Consider the following 20,087-nt stretch of genomic DNA (forward strand, 5'->3'; position numbering starts at 1 on the left):
GTGTAGTACAGTGGAAAGAGAAGAGTCAATGGAGTTGGCCAGACCATGTCTTCCTGTGACCCTGGGCTAATCATCTGTCAGAAGAGACAATAATATCTATTTCCCTCAGGACTGGGTAAAGTGATGGAAGTCTCTAACACACACTGTAGAGTGCTGGCCACACAATAAGTATTTATTAAAGGTTAGTTTCCTCTGAGGGGTTTCCCCAGTGGCTCAGCAATAAAGAATCCACCTGCAATGCAGGAGACGTGGGTTCAATCCCTGGGTTGGGAAGATCCCCTGGAGAAGGAAATGGCAACCCACTCTAGTATTCTTGCCTGGAAAATTCCACGGACAGAGGAGCCTGGTGGGCTACAGTTTATGGGGTCGCAAAGAGTCAGACATGATTTAGCAACTAAAACGATACAATACTTTCCTCTCAACATTGCCAGGGATGTAAACTGAGGCACAGAAAACTCTCCAGGCCCAGATCATGGTCCCCACAGAGTGCTGGTAAAATGATACAAAAATAAGTACATGAAAATAAAAAGAAATGAATGTTAAGAGAAGAGAAAGACATGATACACTTTACAACTGTGCAGGGTTGTTCTGAAGCCAGCCTCCTTCACGGTGGAAATGTGGAGAGCTGTCGGACCGTTCGCATTTCCTAGAATCTATCCCTTCGCTTTGCTCCTCTGAGCCTGCCTACTGATGTTTGTGACGTAAGTGAGCTCAGTCTTTCTGAGCCTGTACATTCAGGGGTGGGAATTTGTTGGTTACTCTCTAATCATCACCAGGGAAAGAGGTTACCCGGAGAAGACGGAACATCTTTATCCATAAAACTCTGGGGGAGGAAGGGCAGGTGGTAACCTCAAAAATAAATAAATACATACCTAACAATCTATGAGAAAGGAGCAGTAGGTTGCCAAAATGCCCAGATCCTCTGAATTTACATGGGCCCATATTCCCCAGAACTGCCCCCTCCTGATGTTACCACATCCGCCTACTCGCCCCACCTCCAGACAAGCCCACGCCCTTCAACTGCTCTCGTATCAACAGACCAGGAGAACACATGCATCCTTGTACATCCATATGGCTCAGCTATCTCATAAATACAAACTCCCTTGCAAACACAATCCAAAGTTAGCAGAAAGAAGAGGCAGTTCCTTTCACTTTTTTTAAGCCCACTCCCTAATTTCCTTTGAGTCTTCTGCCTGGCTTCCAGAAACCCTACATCCTAGTCCTCCATTCATGTTCACATCTGTACCCAGTTCCTGCAGGTAAAATGCCCTCTGGTATCCCAGCTAGATGACCTCCCCAGGCTCATTAGGCAAATGGACATGAGCTTCAAGCCATGTAGGTTCCCCCTCCCTGTCACATCCCTCTTGCCCTTTCAGAAGCTTCCTCCAGAGTTCATGGAATCCAATCCTGACTCCCTTTTCCGACAGAACAAAGACCCTAAATACTGAGAAGCCTGAAAAAAGATGAGGAGGAGGCAGCTAGAAGACCCAGAACCCCTGAGAAGAAAATCTGCCCAGAGGCCAAGCCAGGGCTCTAGGACAGACCCTTCCACATGCCATCAATCAGGCCACCTGAAACCTGCAACTACCATTTCTGTACAAAAACGAAACAGAGTGCCTTGGTCTAAGGCTGATGGTTTTGAGTATCTTATCTGCTTTCATCAAAAGTTTGCTAGGAAAATTCTGCAACGTTATTGCTCCTAAAGATATTTTTCTCTGAGTTGTAAATCCAAGCATGTCCTCAGAGACCATGTTGGTATAAAATTGGCATTAGAGACGCATGAAAAAAGGCAGGTTTGGATGTAGGTGTTTTTTAATGCAACATTAAAAATGTAAACCCAATAACTCTGAGAAGAAAAACAAAAAGGGCTGGTGGGCAGACCACCTCATTGAGGTGGTTGAGAGCACGGGCTCTGATCCAGGCCTCCAGCTCTTGCGTACTGTGTAATCTTGGTCAAATGAGTTAACCTCTCCATGTAATCCTCCCAACTATGAAATGCAGTAAACAAGCATGCATCTCTCTGTAGGACTGTCACAGGGAATAAATGCAGTAATCCATGGGACGCGCTAAGCACAAGAATCTGGCACATAGTAAATACTCAACAAAATGTTAGTAGTACTGTTAGTCGTTCAGTTGTATCCTAGTCTTTGCAACCCCATGGGCTATATAGCCTGCCAGGGTCCTCTATCCACGGGATTCTCCAGACAAGACTAATGGAGTGGGTTGCCATTCCTTCTCCAGAGGATCTTTCCAACCCAGGGATCAAACCCAGGTCTCCTGCATTGCAGGTAGATTCTTTATGGTCTGAACTACAGGCAAGTCCCTAATATCTAACATCTTTACAAAGGACTTTGCCGCATATTAGCTGATTTTAGCCTTACAACAGTCTTGGAAGGGAGGCAAAGCAGGGCAGGTGACCTACACATCACACCTGAAGAGGCTGAGGCTCAGCGAGGTTACTAAACCAACATGAGGCCACATAAACATCTGGCAGTTGCCCCGGTTAGAGAGCCGACAAAGGTCAGTAGAAAGCAAATGGTATTGTTAGAAGGGGAAAATTGATCTACAGAAATTTAATGTTGATTCATCTGAAATTAACCAGACACTAACAACTAAGATGTATTCATGGCTTACTATGTGCCAGACATTTTTCTTACGTTTTACATGTATTATCTCATCTGATTGTCACAAAAATCCTATAAGATACACACTGCAGGTGAAATTTCTATTTCCATTTTATGGTTGAGGATTCTAAGCACAGCAAGATCAAGTAACTTCCCAAGGCACACAACTAGAACTGGTGAAGATGGTATCAAGACTTGAATCTAAAGGCCATGTTTTTAATTGACGCACTAACGCTTCCAAGGAGAGACTGGTAAATCCTAACCTCTAAGGTGAAGCTTTTATCTACTGGGCATTGGACTAGCTGATGTCTAATATCACTTCAACTCCTGTGACTCTAGACTTCAAAACTTCTACTGTCTAGTAAAGAAATAAAATATTGTCTAAGTGAGTCTCTGAAGATAACACCCAGTGTGGACCTCGGAGAAAGAAAGATGTTATTTCCTAGCCTAATACAGGTATGGTGGTTTATTGCTAAGTTGTGTCCAATTCTTTGTGACCCCATGGGCTGTAGACTGCCAGGCTCCTCTGTCCATAGGATTTCCCCAGCAAGAATACTGGAGTGGGTTGCCATGTCCTTATCCAGGGGATCTTCCTGACCCAGGGATTGAACCCAGGAGTTCTACATTACAGGCGGATTCTTTGCACAGGCATGAAATAGGTATAAAAGTGTGTATGGATTTCAGCAAAGCCTATGACAAGGATATCTTGCCCAATATCCTTACAGATGAGATAGAGGGCTATCAGCTGGTTGAAGTTCAGCAAATGTGAGAAAAGCTGAACAGTCAATGAAGGCTGACCAATGTACTAGTGGTAAGCAGAAGGGAGGGTCCCAATTCTAACCATATTTCCATCAATTACTTGAATGAAAGGATAAAGCACATGCCCATCCTGTCTGCAGTTGACATAGCGCTCACATTAACAGTGCTTACTATCCTGAGCAGGGTCTAGAAACAATGTGTAATGGAAACCACCTAAGCTTTGGATTCAGACCACCAGGGTTCAAGCTCACTGGTGATGATGTCGGGCAACTGACTTAATCTTCTTTAGCCTCACTTTTCCCATATATAAAATGTGGATAATAACATGCATGGGGTCTGAAGTTCATGGATGCTCAATGAATGTTAGTTCCCCGTCCCCACCTGAAAAGGATCTCTACAGGATGGACTGTTGGACCAAAAGCAAGGAGATAAAATGAAATAAACTCAGAGTCCTGAATTTACATTCAAAAATTAAACTGAATGAGAACAGCGTGAGGGAAAATTAACTCTGCCATCAATTCATAATAAAAGATCTGAGGTTTTCAGATGACTACAACTTCAAGTCGTCAGAACTAGAATGCAATTTCTTCACAAAAAGAAACTTTAAAAAATTATTTTAATTTAAATAAACATGTTTATTGCCAATGTTAATAAGTACTGTTCTATGTCCTGGTATTTTAAAACTTAAAGATAATGAGCTCTCACTTACAGGGATTTAAAACCAATACTAAAACTATGGGGTAAGTACTACAATAAAGTAATAAACCAGGTATCATGTGGGAGCCAGGAGGAGGGAGTTGGTCTTACTCTGCTGAGAGAAATCCAAGAAGGCTTCCTGGAGGAAATGACCTCGAGTACAGTCTTAAAGCCGAGCAGTCCAGGGGAGAGAGAGAAGACATTCTAGGCATAGAGAGCAGCAAGTGCACAAGCACAGAGGCCTGGGAAAGGATGGTCCCTTCAGGTAGCCCATTGACACAGAGGGAGAGAAGGGCATTATGGCAGCTGAGACAGGTTGGTGCCATGTGCAGAGTGGATCACAAGAAGGCCTTTGCACCAAGTTAGGGAAACCTTGTCCAGTTACAAAGCAAATGATGGACAGATCCCAGATAGCAACTCAGACTTTCTCACTCTGTGTAGCCTTTCTACCTCTGCTGTCCCGTACTGTGGCCACTAGTTACATGTGGCTATTTAAATCAGAATTAATTCAAATGAAATAAAATTTAACACTCGGTCACGACAGCCACATGTCAAGTGCTCAGAAGCCACATGTGGCTAGCAGCTACAGCATTAGACTGCACAGATAAAAACAACCATCATCACAGAAAGTTCTAGCCAACAGCTACTCAGTGCTATAGAACTGTGTTCATAGTACAAGTGAACAAGAAGATTTGGGTATGTGTTGCTTTATAGAACAGAAAAGGAGGGAAAAATAACTAACAGGTGGAAACTATAAGGAAGAAGTTTTCTAATAACAGGAGAGCACCCTGACACTGGAAGCCTGATGGTCATCTATCAAGGTGATACAGCAAGAGTTCCTGTATTACCCTAGTGCTCTCAGGTGATGAGAGCACGATGCATGTTTCATCATGGCAGCATGCTGATGCACTCACACCAACATAGATCTGTAGTTCTTCCCTGTGGAGTTCCCATCATACTTGTATCTATAGGCTACAATGGCCCAGGATCCCAACATCACAGAATGTGGGGATTTTCTAGCATAGTCAGCATTTTTAAATTGTGATCCCTGGACCATCCCCCCACTCCCAAATGAAATGTAATGCAAAACTGTATTACATTTTGGAACTAAGGGGCCACAGGATCACTTAAATTGCAATAGGATTTGTGATTCCAAGATAGAAAGCAAGAAAACACTGTACCAGAGGGCTCTAACTGTGCCATTACTACAGGAACAATCATCTAGATGTCATCAAGACAGTCATTCAGGTCAATCCCAACTCTAAAAGACAGGAGTATAACAGAGCACGGAACAGTTCAAGGTACAAAAGTTAGGGGAGTCAGTCAACTGGGGAAAGTATCACCTGCCAACTTCTTGTGCTGTGCTAAGTCGCTTCAGTCATATCTGACTCTTTGCTACCCTATGGACTACACCCCACCAGGGTCCTCTGTCCTTGGGGTTACCCTGGCAAGAATACTGGAATGGGTTGCCATGCCCTCCTCCAGAGGATCTTCTCGACCCAGGGATCAAAACCATGTCTCTCGGGTCTCCTGCATTGGCAGGCAGGTTCTTTACCAGTAGCATCAACTCTTGCTGAGATGCTATTATTAGAGACTCCCTTAGAAATTTTGGGGGTTCAACTTTCAATGTAAGCCCACAAAACTAAGCACACCCAGTTAGATGCAATGCCAGCTTGTCAGTTGGAAAACTCTCCCAGTAAATCTAAAGCCTGCTGAGATATCAATCCATTTAAAAAATAATGACATTGTTCTAACCACCATTTGACATTATGACAATTGTACGAGGATCCATCTCTAGGTCCCACAGCATTGCTAGAGTAAAAAGGACTCATTTTTAGAACAATGCCAAAATTCCTCTGTTATCTGGTGTAACTGGAGAAGGTTTTAATTTAATGGAAAAAAAAGTGATAAAGAGCCACTTTAATATAATCAATATGGATTATAATTTGCAAAAGCTCCAAATACAATAAAGTACACACACCATTCAAACCATGTTGAACATAATGTAACGAATGCTTTGTTGATCATATTCAGAAAGCACCACAGCATTCTGTGGTACCTAGGGACCATCAGTACAAATCTCAATTGTTATTAAACCATAGATCTCTGGGTGCCAATTAATAAAGAGTTCTGTACAAGCAAATGCCAGATAACAACAGACACAGTGTACTTCTTGCACAGCCTGTGGTAAATGCTACAGAAACTAAAGCGACCCTGACCAACGTTCTGAATTAGGTAACGCTACTTTTTACAACCTCCAACTTCCCATGTAGGGACCCTCCAATCCCCTGCCAGCTATCCAGTGCCCTGACCACCTCCTACCATCCTCCTCTCCCCCTACTCAGGCTATACCGGGTCCTATAGGATCTGGTCAGTGCAACACTAGACACTAATAGGCAATTCAGTTATGCTTGTGTTTAATCAACAGTAACTGATGAATTCGATCATTCAACAATAGATTACTGAATGCTCACCGAGTGCCAACACTGTGCTAGGTGCTGGAATTAAACGGGACATGTCCTCTGCCTATTCTCAGAAGAGACTGCTCTCAATCATAAGCCCAGAAAGAAGAACCGACCAAGTTGATAATATCATATATTGGCTTAATATGTCCCTGCTCCCAAGATCATCTGCATTTTGGTAACGAAAGTCTCAAAGACTCATGACCTGAACCCAAAGAACCTCTGTAAACAACAAGGCTTCAGGCTGTTACATGAGACAGAGATTTTCGACAGGTGATTTATAAGACTAGTCTTCTCTAAAGGCATCGCCAGGCATAGCAGTTATTCTCAAAGTACGGTTCCAAGGCCAGCAGCATCAGTGTTACCTGAAAACTTGTGACAAATGCAAATTTTTAGTTTCTGGAGGGAATCGGAAACTCCAGGACTGAGATCCAGTCATCTGTATTTTAACAAGCCCTTCAGGAAATTCTGGGACACAATGAAGTTTGAAGACCAGTGGTAGAGATGAAACTGACAGACTGCAATACGTATGACTTCCACACAAAGAGGCTAAATGAGGAATTAGCCTTGATGCTGATAGAAATCACCTGCTGAAAAGAAATATCCCTGATGGAGCTGGAGTGAGACAGTTTCCAATAGCACACAGCTGGAAATGGCCAGGACATCAGTGACTGACTGCTGAAAATCCATTTCATGCTTTTTGACTCTGACCAGCCCCATGAGACAATGCTGTGGAAATTGACAAAGAGGCACAGAAAGTTTGAAACACTTCAAAGAGCTGAAGGCTGAGAAAGACTTGAGAGCAGGAACTTCCTCCTCTCGCTGGTTTGCAGAGAGACTCTTCTCTGGGTCCTGGAGGCCACTAAGGGCCCCTTGTGTCTTGGCTGTGGAAATGATACCTGAATCTAATCACTGACAAACCTCACCGACCACAGGACTTCTCCCCTCTAACCTGTTACCTACTGTTTGGCCACATCTTTTTCATCTCCCCCAAATGGGGAGGAGGAAAAAAAAAATGTGACATCCCATCCCACTGCCACCGTCTGGCTTTATTGACACAAGCCTTCAGAAAGCCAGTGCATACATCTGAGGCAGGCTTTCCAAATTCTCCAGCGACTGGGGGAAACAGATGCAGCAAAAATGCAGCAGGACCAAATGCAGCCAAAAAAAGCCTCAAAATTATGCAGAGTTGCAACAGCAATTCAAATCAACCACCCACAGGCAAAAAGACCACACTTGGCTCAGAAGGGCCCCGCCCTGAAGCCACTCACTAGGCTGGACCACAGGAGCCTAGAGCTGCAGCCTAGCCTGGAGTTACATCCTCAACCCCTGCCCACCTGCCTCTGGGATGAACTGTTTTACAAATGCATCCATTGCAGGCCTTTAAAAAAGTCCAAAAAGGCTGAGAATGGAACTGCTCAGTCCAACAAACTTAGAACTCAAAATTCCAAAACAAGAAGTCCCTAAGGGGTAAACCACTGCAGTGCCAGGGACAGGGTTGAGGATGGACTGGATACAGACACTTTTAAAGTCATTTAGTGCTGTGCTCCTTAATCTGGCCCATTTCTGCCTCTTAAGGATATACCTTCTGGCTGCTCCTTGCTTTCCAGAGATGGGGACATAGGGGCTCATAAATAGGGTTAAGAGTCCATAGCCAAATGTTGGTCAAAGATGTAGGGAATAGAAAATTCAGTAAACATTCTTGTGTGTGTTTGCACTTGCATGCACTCAGTCACTCAGTTGTGTCTGACTCTTCTCACCCTAGGGATTATAACCTGCCAGGCTCCTCTGTCCATGGAATTTTCCAGGCAAGAATACTGAAGTGGGTCATCTGCCATTTCCTACTTCAGGGACTCTTCCCAACCCAGGAATCAAACCAGTATCTCTTGCATTTCCTGCTTTGGCAGGCAGTTTCTTTACCACTGCACCACCTGGGAAGCCCCAAACATTCTTTGGGTGCTCAGCAGTCAAAAATACACCATAGACAGCACTCTGAAGTAAGCTTTACGCATAAGAGACCACTTGGTTGGAGGAGCCTAAACACTTTGTGCTATACTTTCTGTCCTTAATTAAGGATGATGGTGACAACAAGGCTGATGACACCCCCACCCCCACCCCCGCACTCCACCAGCCCTCTCTGTGTAGGTTTGGAATGTTTGCAAGGAGAAGCCTTTCTAGAGGTCCCTGGCATTTTTATCCCTCTTTGGAAGAGACTGCTTTAGTCTCTTTAGAAGCCACGTACTGATGGGAGCAGAGAGGAGCATGATACACTAATTTCAGTGTCTGCTCCCACTCCAATCCTATATGAATCCACACCAGAATTTGAAAAGCAGCAGCTACAGAAGCCTGCTTCTTAGCTCAGTGGCTCAGCATTTATCAGCGTGAAGACCTAAGGAGGATGAGAGGATTCAGAGTGACTAGTGCTTGGGGACATAAATATCTTCTCATTAACCACATTCTCTGACTACAGGAGGGGAATGGCTGCATACTGATGGGGCACCCCAGTGAAACAGGACTGGAGAGGAGGCGATCATTACAAAAACTGCAAGAAAAAACCTATTTAAAAAGATATTCCCCCCAGTTACTTTTCTCACATGTCCCAGTCCCACTGCAAAAATATAGAAGAAGACTTAGAAGGAAAAGCTGATTTGTGAAGCTGGCCCTCTGCAAGGGATCTCGCTCATAACCAAGAGGAAGACAAATAACCTTCCTTTTCTAAAAAGCCTAGGAAAAACCCACACATATAATGAATTATTCACAAAGGCTGAACCTAAAAATGAGAGGGAGAAATATAGAAAGATGAAAAGGGCGGAGGACTGGGCAGAAAGAGAAAGTGAAGAAAAGGACCTGGTTTCTCTCTCCTTGAATGAAAGGGTATTAATTACAGTCACGTGTGAGTTCCCCCTTTCATGTCTTTGCGGTCAGTGATAAACAAAATTAGATCAGCACAGTTGCCTCTGATGGGCTGGACCACATGGCTGGGCTTGAGGAGCTGCAGTTCCCCAGGCAGCCCTGCAGATGACAAGAGGGAGGCTCCTGATGAGCTGATGGAACACACAAGACCAAAGAGTCTGCGAGAGTTCTGAGAGTTTAGCACATCTTGACTGCATTTTATTTCAACCAAGAATACGAAGCTGGAAAGAAACCAGATGTTCCTATGAAGAGAATAAAATGCAGTAGAGTTTGAGGGGAAAAGAAAAAAAACACCTACATTTTTTACAGCAGTAGCTAAAAAGAGATAAGCAATTTTGGCTCCAGCTACTAATCCCAGAGCCTGGATCTTTCAGAAGCAGATAAAAAAGAAGGCTTGTTCTCCTATTTTCCTCCTCCTCCTCTATTTCATCGGGTGCCCTGCACCTAGCACAGGGAAAGCAAGTGGAGGAAAGCGGGAAAATGACATGCAAACCAACAGACAAAACTATCACAGCCAGGATATTTTTGTCTCCATCTTCAAGTCATTTCATTTCTGTCAAACTCCTTCACTCCAACTTGCTTTCCAGGCTACCTCCCAGCTACAAATGATCCCCTCAACAAGCCCCAGCCTAGTTTCCGGAGGAAGTATTTCTCACACCTTATTTCAAGGGCAAAGTCACTGGGCAATGTGGAGATGGTCCTCGGAGCTTCAGCAAATGAAGACCTTTATCCTGTAGCCTCAGTGCCAATTACAGTCACTCTCTGTTTCCCTGCCTCCTCGTCCAGGTACACAGAAGATGCGAAGGCTCTCTGCATTATCTGATCATAGCATACAATTACAGACTCGGTTCTTGTTAGCTGCCAGCCTCTGCCCTAATCAAGGTGATCTGACTCATGAGCCACTGGAGTTATAGCCAACCTGAAATTCTTGCCAGGATTGCAGTCTACTATCTTTCAAGGTGCAATATATTTATGGGCAACAAAGCAGGAGAAAGGTATACGCCATAATGGGAGATTGGGGAACTAAAGCTCTCAGTAATCTTCACCAAAATCCTCCAAAAATAATGGACAACTGACAGCGGGAAATTCTCCATAATACAGCACATAACCTCAGACTTGAAGTCTGAGTCCTTTGGGGCTATGACGAAATTCTCTACAATAAGAAATCATGAGTGAATATCCGCAGGTTCATTACTATGAGCTTCATTAGCTCAGTGGCTAAAAACACATTTGATCTTCCTACTTAAAATCATGTTCATTTCCACATGAAACATGTGCTCCCCTGCTGAGATGACCCACGCCATCAATGGGGGAGAAGTCCCCCACTGCTCCTCAATGGCACAAAGTCAGACATGCCATTTCTTTCTTTCCTCTTCTAACCTAGAAAAGCACAAATGTGTGGGGAGCATCTCACAAACCATGAGGGAGACCCTGTAGGTCTACAGGGCAACTGGCTCTGGCACAGAAGCGTTAGCGCCAGTAAGCACACAAAACAGTAAATGCAGAGTGATATTCAGAGCAGCCGATTCCCTGAGAAAAAGAGAACCCTTTTGTTAGATCTATTAGATGAGAAAGAAAAGAAGAAACATGTAAAATGTAATACCACATTTTAAATCAGATTAACATTTTCAAAAAGGTTATGGTATCCACTGCAGAAGAGAGTGCCATAAGAAAATAAAATTATCTCCCTATGCAGATGTAGCTTCCAAGAAAAATGAAACATATTCAGAGTGGGCTGTTGACCTGACACCATTTTTCATGCCAAATCTGGTTATCCTAGGCATTTTTTCCCACAAGTACAAGACCTTCCCTATTAATAACTGGATAAGGTTACCACCCTTCATCCAAATCAGAGAATCCCCCAAGTTCCATCATTCCTTACATTTAACTTTTCAGGCCAATGTGATTCAAGACCAGTAACATGTAGTGGTCAGAAACCACTAACACAGCACACAGAATTATACATTATCCTCCTAGCTCTCCTCCTAGCAGGAGTAGAAGGGGACAACAGAGGATGAGATGGCTGGATGGCATCACCGATTCAACAGACATGAGTCTGAGCAAACTCTGGGACATACTGAAGGACAAGGAAGCCTGGCCTACTGCAGTCCATGGGGTCACAGAGTTGGACACGACTGAGCGACTGAACTCCCGGTTCTCCAGTGACTTTCTGCAGCTAAAACCAGATGTATTTATCTCAGAAAGTGCACTGCATGAATACTCAAAATCCTCAAGCATGTTGCATGTGAATATGACAGTTCAAAACAGGTCTTGACATGGGTCCCGAATCTTACATTCTGTGAAATCCTGGCCCTTACGTGGAGCACAGAAGCATTTCCCAAACAAATGGGCATACTAATCACCTGAGGATATTATTAAAAATGCAGATTCTGATTCAGTAAATCTGTAGCATGGCTCGGGATTCCGAACTGTTTTTAAGTGAAGTATAGTTGATTTACAATAATAGCTTCAGGTGGACAACAGAGCCATTTGGTATTTTTAATAGATAACATGCTGTACAAAGTTATTATAAAATATGTTGGTGTTTAGTTGCTAAGTTGTGTCTGACTCTTCTGCAACCCTTTGGACTAGCCCACCAGGCTCCTTTGTCCATGGGATTTCCCAGGCAAGAATACTGGAGTGGGTTGCCATTTCCTTCTCCAGGGCATCTTCCCCACTCAGGGATCAAACCCATGTCTCCTGCACTGGTAGACAGATTCTTTATCATTGAGCCACCAGGGAAGTCCCGTTATAAAATATAGACTATATTTTATATATTTCCCTGTGTTGTACACTACACCCCTGTGTCTTATTTATAACTGATAGTTTGAACCTCTTAATATCCTTCACCTATTTTACCCCTCCCTCTGCCCCTCTTTCCTGTGATAACCACTGGTTTCTTCTCTGCATCTGGAATTCTGAATTTTTAACAAGCCCCTGGGTGATGAGGATGCTGCCCCTTGCTGTCTGTGGGAGGCAAAAACCTAGAAGACTTAGTTCACCAAGAACTAAGGTCCCTCCCTTTGGTATGCTAAAATTTCTTAAGAAGGATTCTATTGATTTATTGGGTAATTAGGCAGTGCTCTAGGAACCTGACATATATTAATTCATTTAATTCTCCCAGTAACTCATTATTATTGTCCTCACTTCACAGACAAGGAAACTGAGTCACAGAGAAATAAAGTAACTTTTCAAGGTCACAGGGCTGGTGAAGGAACAGATTTGAACCCAGAGAGCTGAGCTCCAAAGCCTTGGTTGTAAACCTGTGCTCACACTGACTCCCAGTAAGAAGGAACATAATTCCGGAAAGGAATTAGGAAGGAAGAGAAGTGACACTAGGAACTTAAGATGCCCTATTAGAGCACAAGCAGAACCCCCAGAAGTGCAATGCTTCCACGTGGCCACCACCAGAAGGAATATATATATTAGTCAATTACATTGTACAGCCAGGAATAAAAAGCAAACATGGTGTGTTTTAAATTTGCCAACAGGGCTCCTCTACACACCTTGGCAGATGTTCTCCGAACACTGTTACAAACAGCCTACATGCTGTAGAACCAGCGCGAAACTTCCAACAATGGGACGGGGCTCAGGGCCTAGGCACTGAGTAGGATGCTGAAATTAACTCCCTACTGTCTCTTTTGACTTTTTGGCGCATTCTGGCCGAAGACATGGAAAGGGCGCAGTGAAACCCACAGTCACACCTTGCGCCGCTCGCAAAGCCTTCTAGAAAGGCGGCGTCTTTGCAACGGAAGAGAAAACGTGAAAAGCAGCGACCTCGTGGTGTAGGTTACGTGCTTAATTTCCCCGCCCGGGAGCCTGGGCCGGGCCGGAAGTGCCCGAGGTGCTAAACCCGGAGGGACCGTGGAGCCCAGGCCGCGAGGGGAGTTACAGGGGTGCTGTCCGAGATGCCAACGCTGGCCACCGGCACACTCTGCCACCCGCGGGGCGGCTGGGCCGCTTTGTCTACCGCCTGGCAACAGGAGGGCGCCTGTCTGGGTAAACACGCCCCTAAGAGAGGCACGCTGTAAAGCAGCACAAAGTGGGTGGGAAATTTTGGAGAATTGTAGAAGATGGGCGGGCGGGGAACGGGGTGCCTGCTGGGAAAATCTGTAGGGACCTGGCTCGCGGAGTGTTCGCAGCTAGCCGCAGCACGAAACACAATGAGAGCTGTCGCTTTGTGCAGCCGACTGGCCGGGCAGGACTGCAGGGGCCCGACCCTTCCCCCTTGCCCGTCCCCCCTCACCCCAGATAGGTTTAGCTCTGGCACCGGCTGGCCCCAGGATCACTCTTTGGGGGTGGGAGGGAGAGGGGAGTGCAGGGAGAAGAGGGGCGGTGCGAGCTGCAGCAGGAAGAGTATCTGCTTAGAGATGCTCCCCCATTTCTAATGAGGGGTGCTCCCTAGAAGCCCCACACGCCAGCCAATCGCGGTGCGGCTGAAGCAGAGAACTAGGGAGGAAGGAAAGGAAGGACAGAGGCCGGGGTGGGGATAGCAGCGAGATGCCCAGGCCCCAAGGGGGGCAAGCCGCAAGCTTCCCGGATACTGGAGACCCAAGGTGGCTCCAGCTGCCTCCCCATGCACACCTGGAGGCTGGGGGTGGGGAAGGGAGGCGAAGGAAGACGAGGAGTGGCCTCTTTTTGCAGGTGCATCCCTCCCAAGAAATCTCTCCACAAGCATCAAAGTCCCATGTCTCCAAGCCTACCCCCATATAGAATGCCACCCCCCAGGGGCTTGCTCCCTACTCATTCCCTCACCATCCAGCAGCCCCCGATTGCTAAAGACCTTGCCAGATGCCCATATTCTTAGTGAAGAAGGAGGCCATGAGATGCCTCATCAGCAGGCAGCATTGGGTACACTTCACTAAACCTGCCAAGGAGCTCCTTCTATGTCCGTCCACCCTAACACTGCCACCACCAGTTCTTTGTGGAGAGCAGTTCCTATGGAGCTAGAGAGAGATGGATTGCTTGCACACCTCTGGGCTCAGCTGATGCAGCCCTCCGCTGATTAATTCAGGCCCAGCAGGTTTCCCCGGATCCTGGGAACGGGGAAGGCACTCAGCTGGTCAAGCTTGAAGAGGCAGGAGTACCCAATCCCGGACTAAGGAAAGGATGGGCCCTGATGAGCTGCTCTGGCGTGACTGAGAAGAGCACCCGAACTCTGAGCTTTTGGGTTTTGTCATTAGAGACTGCCTCCTGTGACACACTCACTCACTTCTCTTCCAGTGGAACTTAAACTCAATCCCCAGCAGTTAGCTGGGTCCCAGTCCAAGCGCTTATGTTATTGATGTGTTTGTCAATGTGTCTACAGCGTTTGGGCTCTGAGCTCTTGAAGATTCTGAACTGATAAATCCTCTCACAGAGCTTAGACTTTCCTCCAGGCAGGCAGTGTAGGTGTATTCCCAGCTGGTGGGGATGGGGGCAAAGGGGATGGCTTCAAGGGACGGAAGGGGGTCTGAGTATGAAATAAAACCCTGAGATTAGAGGCAACCCATTCTATGCAGCTTGTGAAGGGACCAGGGGGCCGAGAATCCAATCAAGCCCAGCCCCAAAAGGGGCAAACACCGCAACACCATGCACCCAGGAATACTGGAGACTTTCACGGAGGAAAAATCAGAAACCAGAAGTCTTACCTTGAAAAACACTAGTGCCCACATCGGTTTCTACGGCACCATGCTTGCCTCTTAGATGCACCAAAGTATAGAGTGCACTTCAGCAAAGGGGCAAATCGGCACCAGGAAAGGGATGGGGGTGGGGGTGGCAAATTCCATGCTAGGTTTCCCCCCTTACCCGAAGAAATGCAAGGGGGAGAGGGGAGTAATGATGGGCAAGAAAGGATATGGCCAATCGATGAGCTTCTTGGCGTATTTCCTGACAATGTTATCTTCTCCGAAGATGAACAGGGATCTGTTGACGGTGAAACAGTTCTGCCGGACGGGAATAGGGTTGTACAAAGCCATAGTCCGCGCCCTCTGCGCTTTCGACTGCTTGTAGGCGGCCGCCGGCCCGGAGGCCGGCACCGGGGTTCCTTGCCGGTTCCTGCTCTGGTCCGAGTCTCCATCGCCCGACCCCGGCCTGCCGACCACCGCCTCCCCGAAGCGAGCCATCCTGAAGTTTAAACAGACAGAAGACACACAAAGGTGATCGTGGCCGAACACCCGCACACAGCAACAAGCAGAAAGACACACGGAGTCTCAGAGCCGCATCCAGACGGGCACGGGGACCACCGCCTCCGGGGAGCCTCGCGAGCTCTTCGGAGAGGCGGCAGCAGCAACCCCGCCGCTCTGAACTGTTGAATCTAAATGCAACCTCTGCGAAGCTCCATTCCTCAAGGAGGAAAAAAAAGGGGGGGAGAGCTTGGGGGTTCTCCGTTTCTGGAGACAATTTTTTTTTTTTTTCAAAATGCCAGTGTGTGGTGGCGTTCGGGGACTGGAGAGAAGAGGGGTGGAGTAGGCTGCTCTTCAAACATAGCTCCTCTTCTGGCAGACGCACCACCTAGTTCTGGGAGAGAGGCAGGCACCGGCCCGCTAGGTAACAGTTTGGTAATTTATTGATGGGGGGAGGGGAAAAATGAAAACAAAAGAACTTTTCAAAAAAAAAAAAAGACAAGGACGAGGTTACGGTGACATGCTTTATAACGCCGGCCCCTGCAAGTCCATCTAAGAAATTCCACAACCAAGACTTGGGTCTTTAAACCTGCCAGCACAGACGCATCCAAATGTGGAGAAGGAGGGAGGGAGGAGAGCGGTATTGAGGTTCCTGCGTAAACCGCAACGCCCAAAATATCAAAATAAGAAGTCGATCCAACCGGAGAGGGACAAATGACTTCAAAGCTCCTGCGCTTGGGAGAGAAGTTGAAAAGCATCCAGAGAGCAGCGAAGCCCGAGTGCCAGCATCCTCCCGGAGCGCTCGCCGCCGCCGCCGCCGCCTCCCCGGATCAGCATGCAACAGCGATCCGCGGCTGCGCCGGGGAGAGGGCGGGAGCGAGCGGGCGGGCGGGCGAGCACTTGGGCGAGGGAGGAACAGGTTGCAGCCGAGCCCAGCGGTGGCCTGGCACGGGAGTTGTCCAGGGACCGAACTTGCTCACTGATGACTCGGTCTTCCTCTTCCACCCCGGCAGCTCCCCCCTCGATGGAGCAGAGAAGAAGACAGGGAACGGGGAGACCGAGGGAGAGCGAGCGGAGCGCGGAGGCGCAGAGAGGCGCGCACGGGAGCGCCCGGAGAAGCGGGGGCGGGGCCGGCGAGCGCGGGCGGGGCGGGGATGGAGCCGGAAGGACCCCGGCCCACGGCGGCCGGAGGGCTCCCGGGACGCGGGGCTGGTGTGGCTTATTGATCGGTGTAGCCGGAGGGAAGGGGGCCTCCTCTGCCAAAGACCGGGCTAGAGTCGCCTCTCCCCAAGTCCTGCGGAGAGGAGACAGGCCGGCGCAGCGCAGCGCGGCGGAGTCTCCGCCGGAGAGCCGAGGCCCGGCGGGGGCGCACACGCACGCGCGCACGCTCTCGCGCCTTCAGTGCCCGCCGAGGCTGTGCCCCGCGCAGTGCCCGGCGCGCGGCCGCCCGGACCTTTGCGCTCTGCGTGCCCTGCACCGGAGCCGGTCGCCGCGTCTCCGCACCTCCCGGGCTCCGTCCGAGAGCACTGCCCTAGCATTCCCCGCGGAGAAGGCAGCACTCCCTTCTGCCCCAGTCCGCACTTAGCAGCCTGGAGACCCCGTGAGCGACGCTAGGACCTCCGGGGTCTCCGCACTCTCGGATTGGAGCCAGCTCTGGTGGGAGCTTTGTGCGTTTAGAAAGCCGCCCCTCTCGAAACGCAATCTGGGATGGCCTCTTGGGTTTGGTTCTAGGAGAGCCCCGCATTTCTGGAAAGGTGGTCTAGCCACCGGGTCCCTAGTAGTGAGTTCTGGGCTAAAACCACCTTTTTGAAATCTTAACAATCGGGGGATCCGCCCATCCCTCCTCTTAGCCTCAAGTCAGCTCCACTGACTTCCTGGAACCCACTCTAGTATTGGAGAAAAAGTAGAATTAGTGTTTGAGCTGCAGACGAGGGAAAGGTGGACTTCAAGCCCCAGAGAAAGAGCCCCTCCCCACGTGAGTCAGTGGTCTGATCTGAAGACAGGTAGCAGCTGCCGCTGCTTTGCCTGAATGCAGGGTCCCTTCCAAGTTGTTCCCACCTGAGCGGTGGAAGAGAAAGTGCGGTGGGGCAGAGGAAGAAAACAAGAGTGACCAGAGCCCAGAGGTTGGAAATCCTGGGTGGCTCTTCCCTCGCACATGTGAAAGGCAGTGTCTGTGTGTGAGATAACTGGTGAGAAGAGAGACGACGTGATGTCTGAGTGAGAGGCAGTGTGTGTTCCTCCGTGGACGTGGCAGGGGAGCAAGGCCATGTGAGCGCTGACACAGGTCTGCTGTGTGAGAAGGTCTGTGTGTGTGTCTGCGTGAAGGGAAAGTCTCTGGTGCTGGAAAACCCCCACCCGCGGCAGGCACTGCTCCCTTTGGGCATGGCAGGTTGACCTTTTGCTTCAGGGGAGCCCAGTTTGGGTCCAATTATGATTTGAGGTGAGTCAGCTCTAATTAGTATTTTGCTTTCCTTACTGCCTCACTCTGTCCGTCTACCTCCCTTAATTGGAGGGTCCTGTTCTGGCTGAACACCTAGTCAGAGTGAAAGGGAAGGTGATACTATGAACCCAAAGCCCCATCAGCTGTCAGTTGTTTCAAACCAGTCACAAGTGACTCTCTCAATAGCTCTGTAAACTACACAGAGTTAGAAAAGGCTCTCAGGGAAGACCAAATCCATGCTTTCAGAGGCAGGACCATAACCCATAGCACAAAATTCATTCAAATCACTGGACAGATACTTTTAAGCCCAAGGCATTGTTTTAGGAACTGAGCACACACTCCTGGACAAAATTGTGTTGTTCAGTCTTGTTAAGTAGTGCCGAACTCTTCACAGCCCTACAGACTGCAGCACACCAGTCTGTCCTTCACTATCTCCTGGAGTTTGCTTAAACTCATGTCCACTGAGTCGGTGATGCCATCCTCTGTCGCCCCCTTCTCCTCCTGCCCTCAATCTTTCCCAGGTTCAGAGTCTCTTCCGGTGAGTTGGCCTTTCCCATTAGGTGGCCAAAGTATTGGGCAAAATAGATGATGACAAAAATAAAGCATCTGTTTCTGTGATTAAATTGTATAACCTTACTGGCTGGAATGCATGATGGATCTCATTCTCATACTGCAACATCATCTCCTTTCCTCCTTGTCCTGGCCTTTGCAGGCTGGAAGGTGGCATGCCTGTTTGTTAATGCTCAGAGAAGCAAGGCTCACCAACATATTACTTCCAGGAAGAGGTTTTTGGAAGACCAGGAACCCTTGACTTGTGTCTTCAATGTCGCCCATACAACAGAGATCCAGTACTAATTCCTTTGCTCTCTCTACAATGTCCTCTGTGCTCTGTGGCTGTTATAATTCTTTAGGGACCTAGAATTCTCACAGCAGGATATTATTCATAGAAATGTGAGGGCCCCCTGGAGTTGAGGCTTTACCTTCCCGCCTTCTACTTTCCAGGAGGCACAAATCACAAATGTATGCTTGGGGATGATGTAAAGTATGCTGGGGAGTACAGGTGCCTCTGTAGGGGAGTTAAAACTGCGACTTCCTGGAGGGTGCAGCCCAGGAGCACAGAGGCAAATATGATGGCATACATAGCTTTTGGAATGGACTTGGCCTAAGGACAGTAATGCTGGGAGGAAGGCATTCTCTCATATTCACCCCCACCTGGCTTCACAGCTCTTGAGCCCTCTGAGATCTGTGGACTCCTTTCATGCTCTCCCATGCCTCCATTCTCCCAGCCCTCAGATGGCTACAGTTTTAATGGCTGAATAATAGTTTATATGTCTTTAATAATTTTCAATTTATATAAACCTCACTCCAAAACTCTGAGGTCAGCCTGGCAAACATGTATTATGACCCTGATTTGTTGGACAAATCAGAGTTTCATAAATGTTAAGTAGTTTGTCCACATCTAATGAGAGGCAAAGCTGAGACTTGTAACAGCTCTTCTGACTTTCACTTGATGGTTCTTTCTAATATCCAGGCTAATTTCTTCTGGGCAGTAATAGTGTACTTCCAAATTGTTCACCATCAAGAGAAGAAACTATACAGTCACGCTAAGCCTATGGGAATACTGTGCTTACCATCCTCAAATTGAATCTGATCAGTGGCCAAATGCTCCTGGGACCATGCTGGGAAGATGATTAATTGGGAACACATCTACTGCCCTCAAGATCTGGGAGGATCCTTAGGGGAAAAAAAAGACAAAACCTGAGATTAGGTCACTGCCATAATGCTCTTTCTAAGGGAACTTGGTAGGCATTCTCCTTCCTGTGTCCCTAGTTCCACTGTCCTCTTAAAGAGACCACAGATGGAAATGTAAAAAATCAGCAATTGGTCATAACTCTGATTGGAAACTGGTTTCCTAAAATTGCTTTCCAGCTCCGGAGGGATATTAGCCATATTTTTGTGTAGTTAGAGCACCATCTACTGGTCATATGTAGCACATCACTGTGATCTCAGGTACTTGGCCGCCTCACACCTCATACTTCAGGGCCTAGACATTCCTAAAGAGGTGACCTCTGGTCACCAGACCTCTATT

At 47.6% G+C, this 20,087-nt stretch overlaps 1 protein-coding gene across 1 annotated transcript in view; it reads right to left on the minus strand.

Annotated features, from left to right (window-relative positions):
* CACNA1E (calcium voltage-gated channel subunit alpha1 E) overlaps positions 1-20,087 on the minus strand; it is a 659,107-nt gene that overhangs the window by 310,506 nt on the left and 328,514 nt on the right. Inside the window, exon 7 of the mRNA XM_081485817.1 lies at positions 15,293-15,559. Coding sequence (XP_081341943.1) covers positions 15,293-15,559 — 267 coding nt within the window. The remainder of the gene's footprint in view (positions 1-15,292; positions 15,560-20,087) is intronic.

The sequence above is a fragment of the Giraffa tippelskirchi genome, chromosome 5, assembly GCF_054371585.1.
Source record: "Giraffa tippelskirchi isolate mGirTip1 chromosome 5, T2T-mGirTip1v1.2.pri, whole genome shotgun sequence".
NCBI lineage: Eukaryota > Metazoa > Chordata > Mammalia > Artiodactyla > Giraffidae > Giraffa > Giraffa tippelskirchi.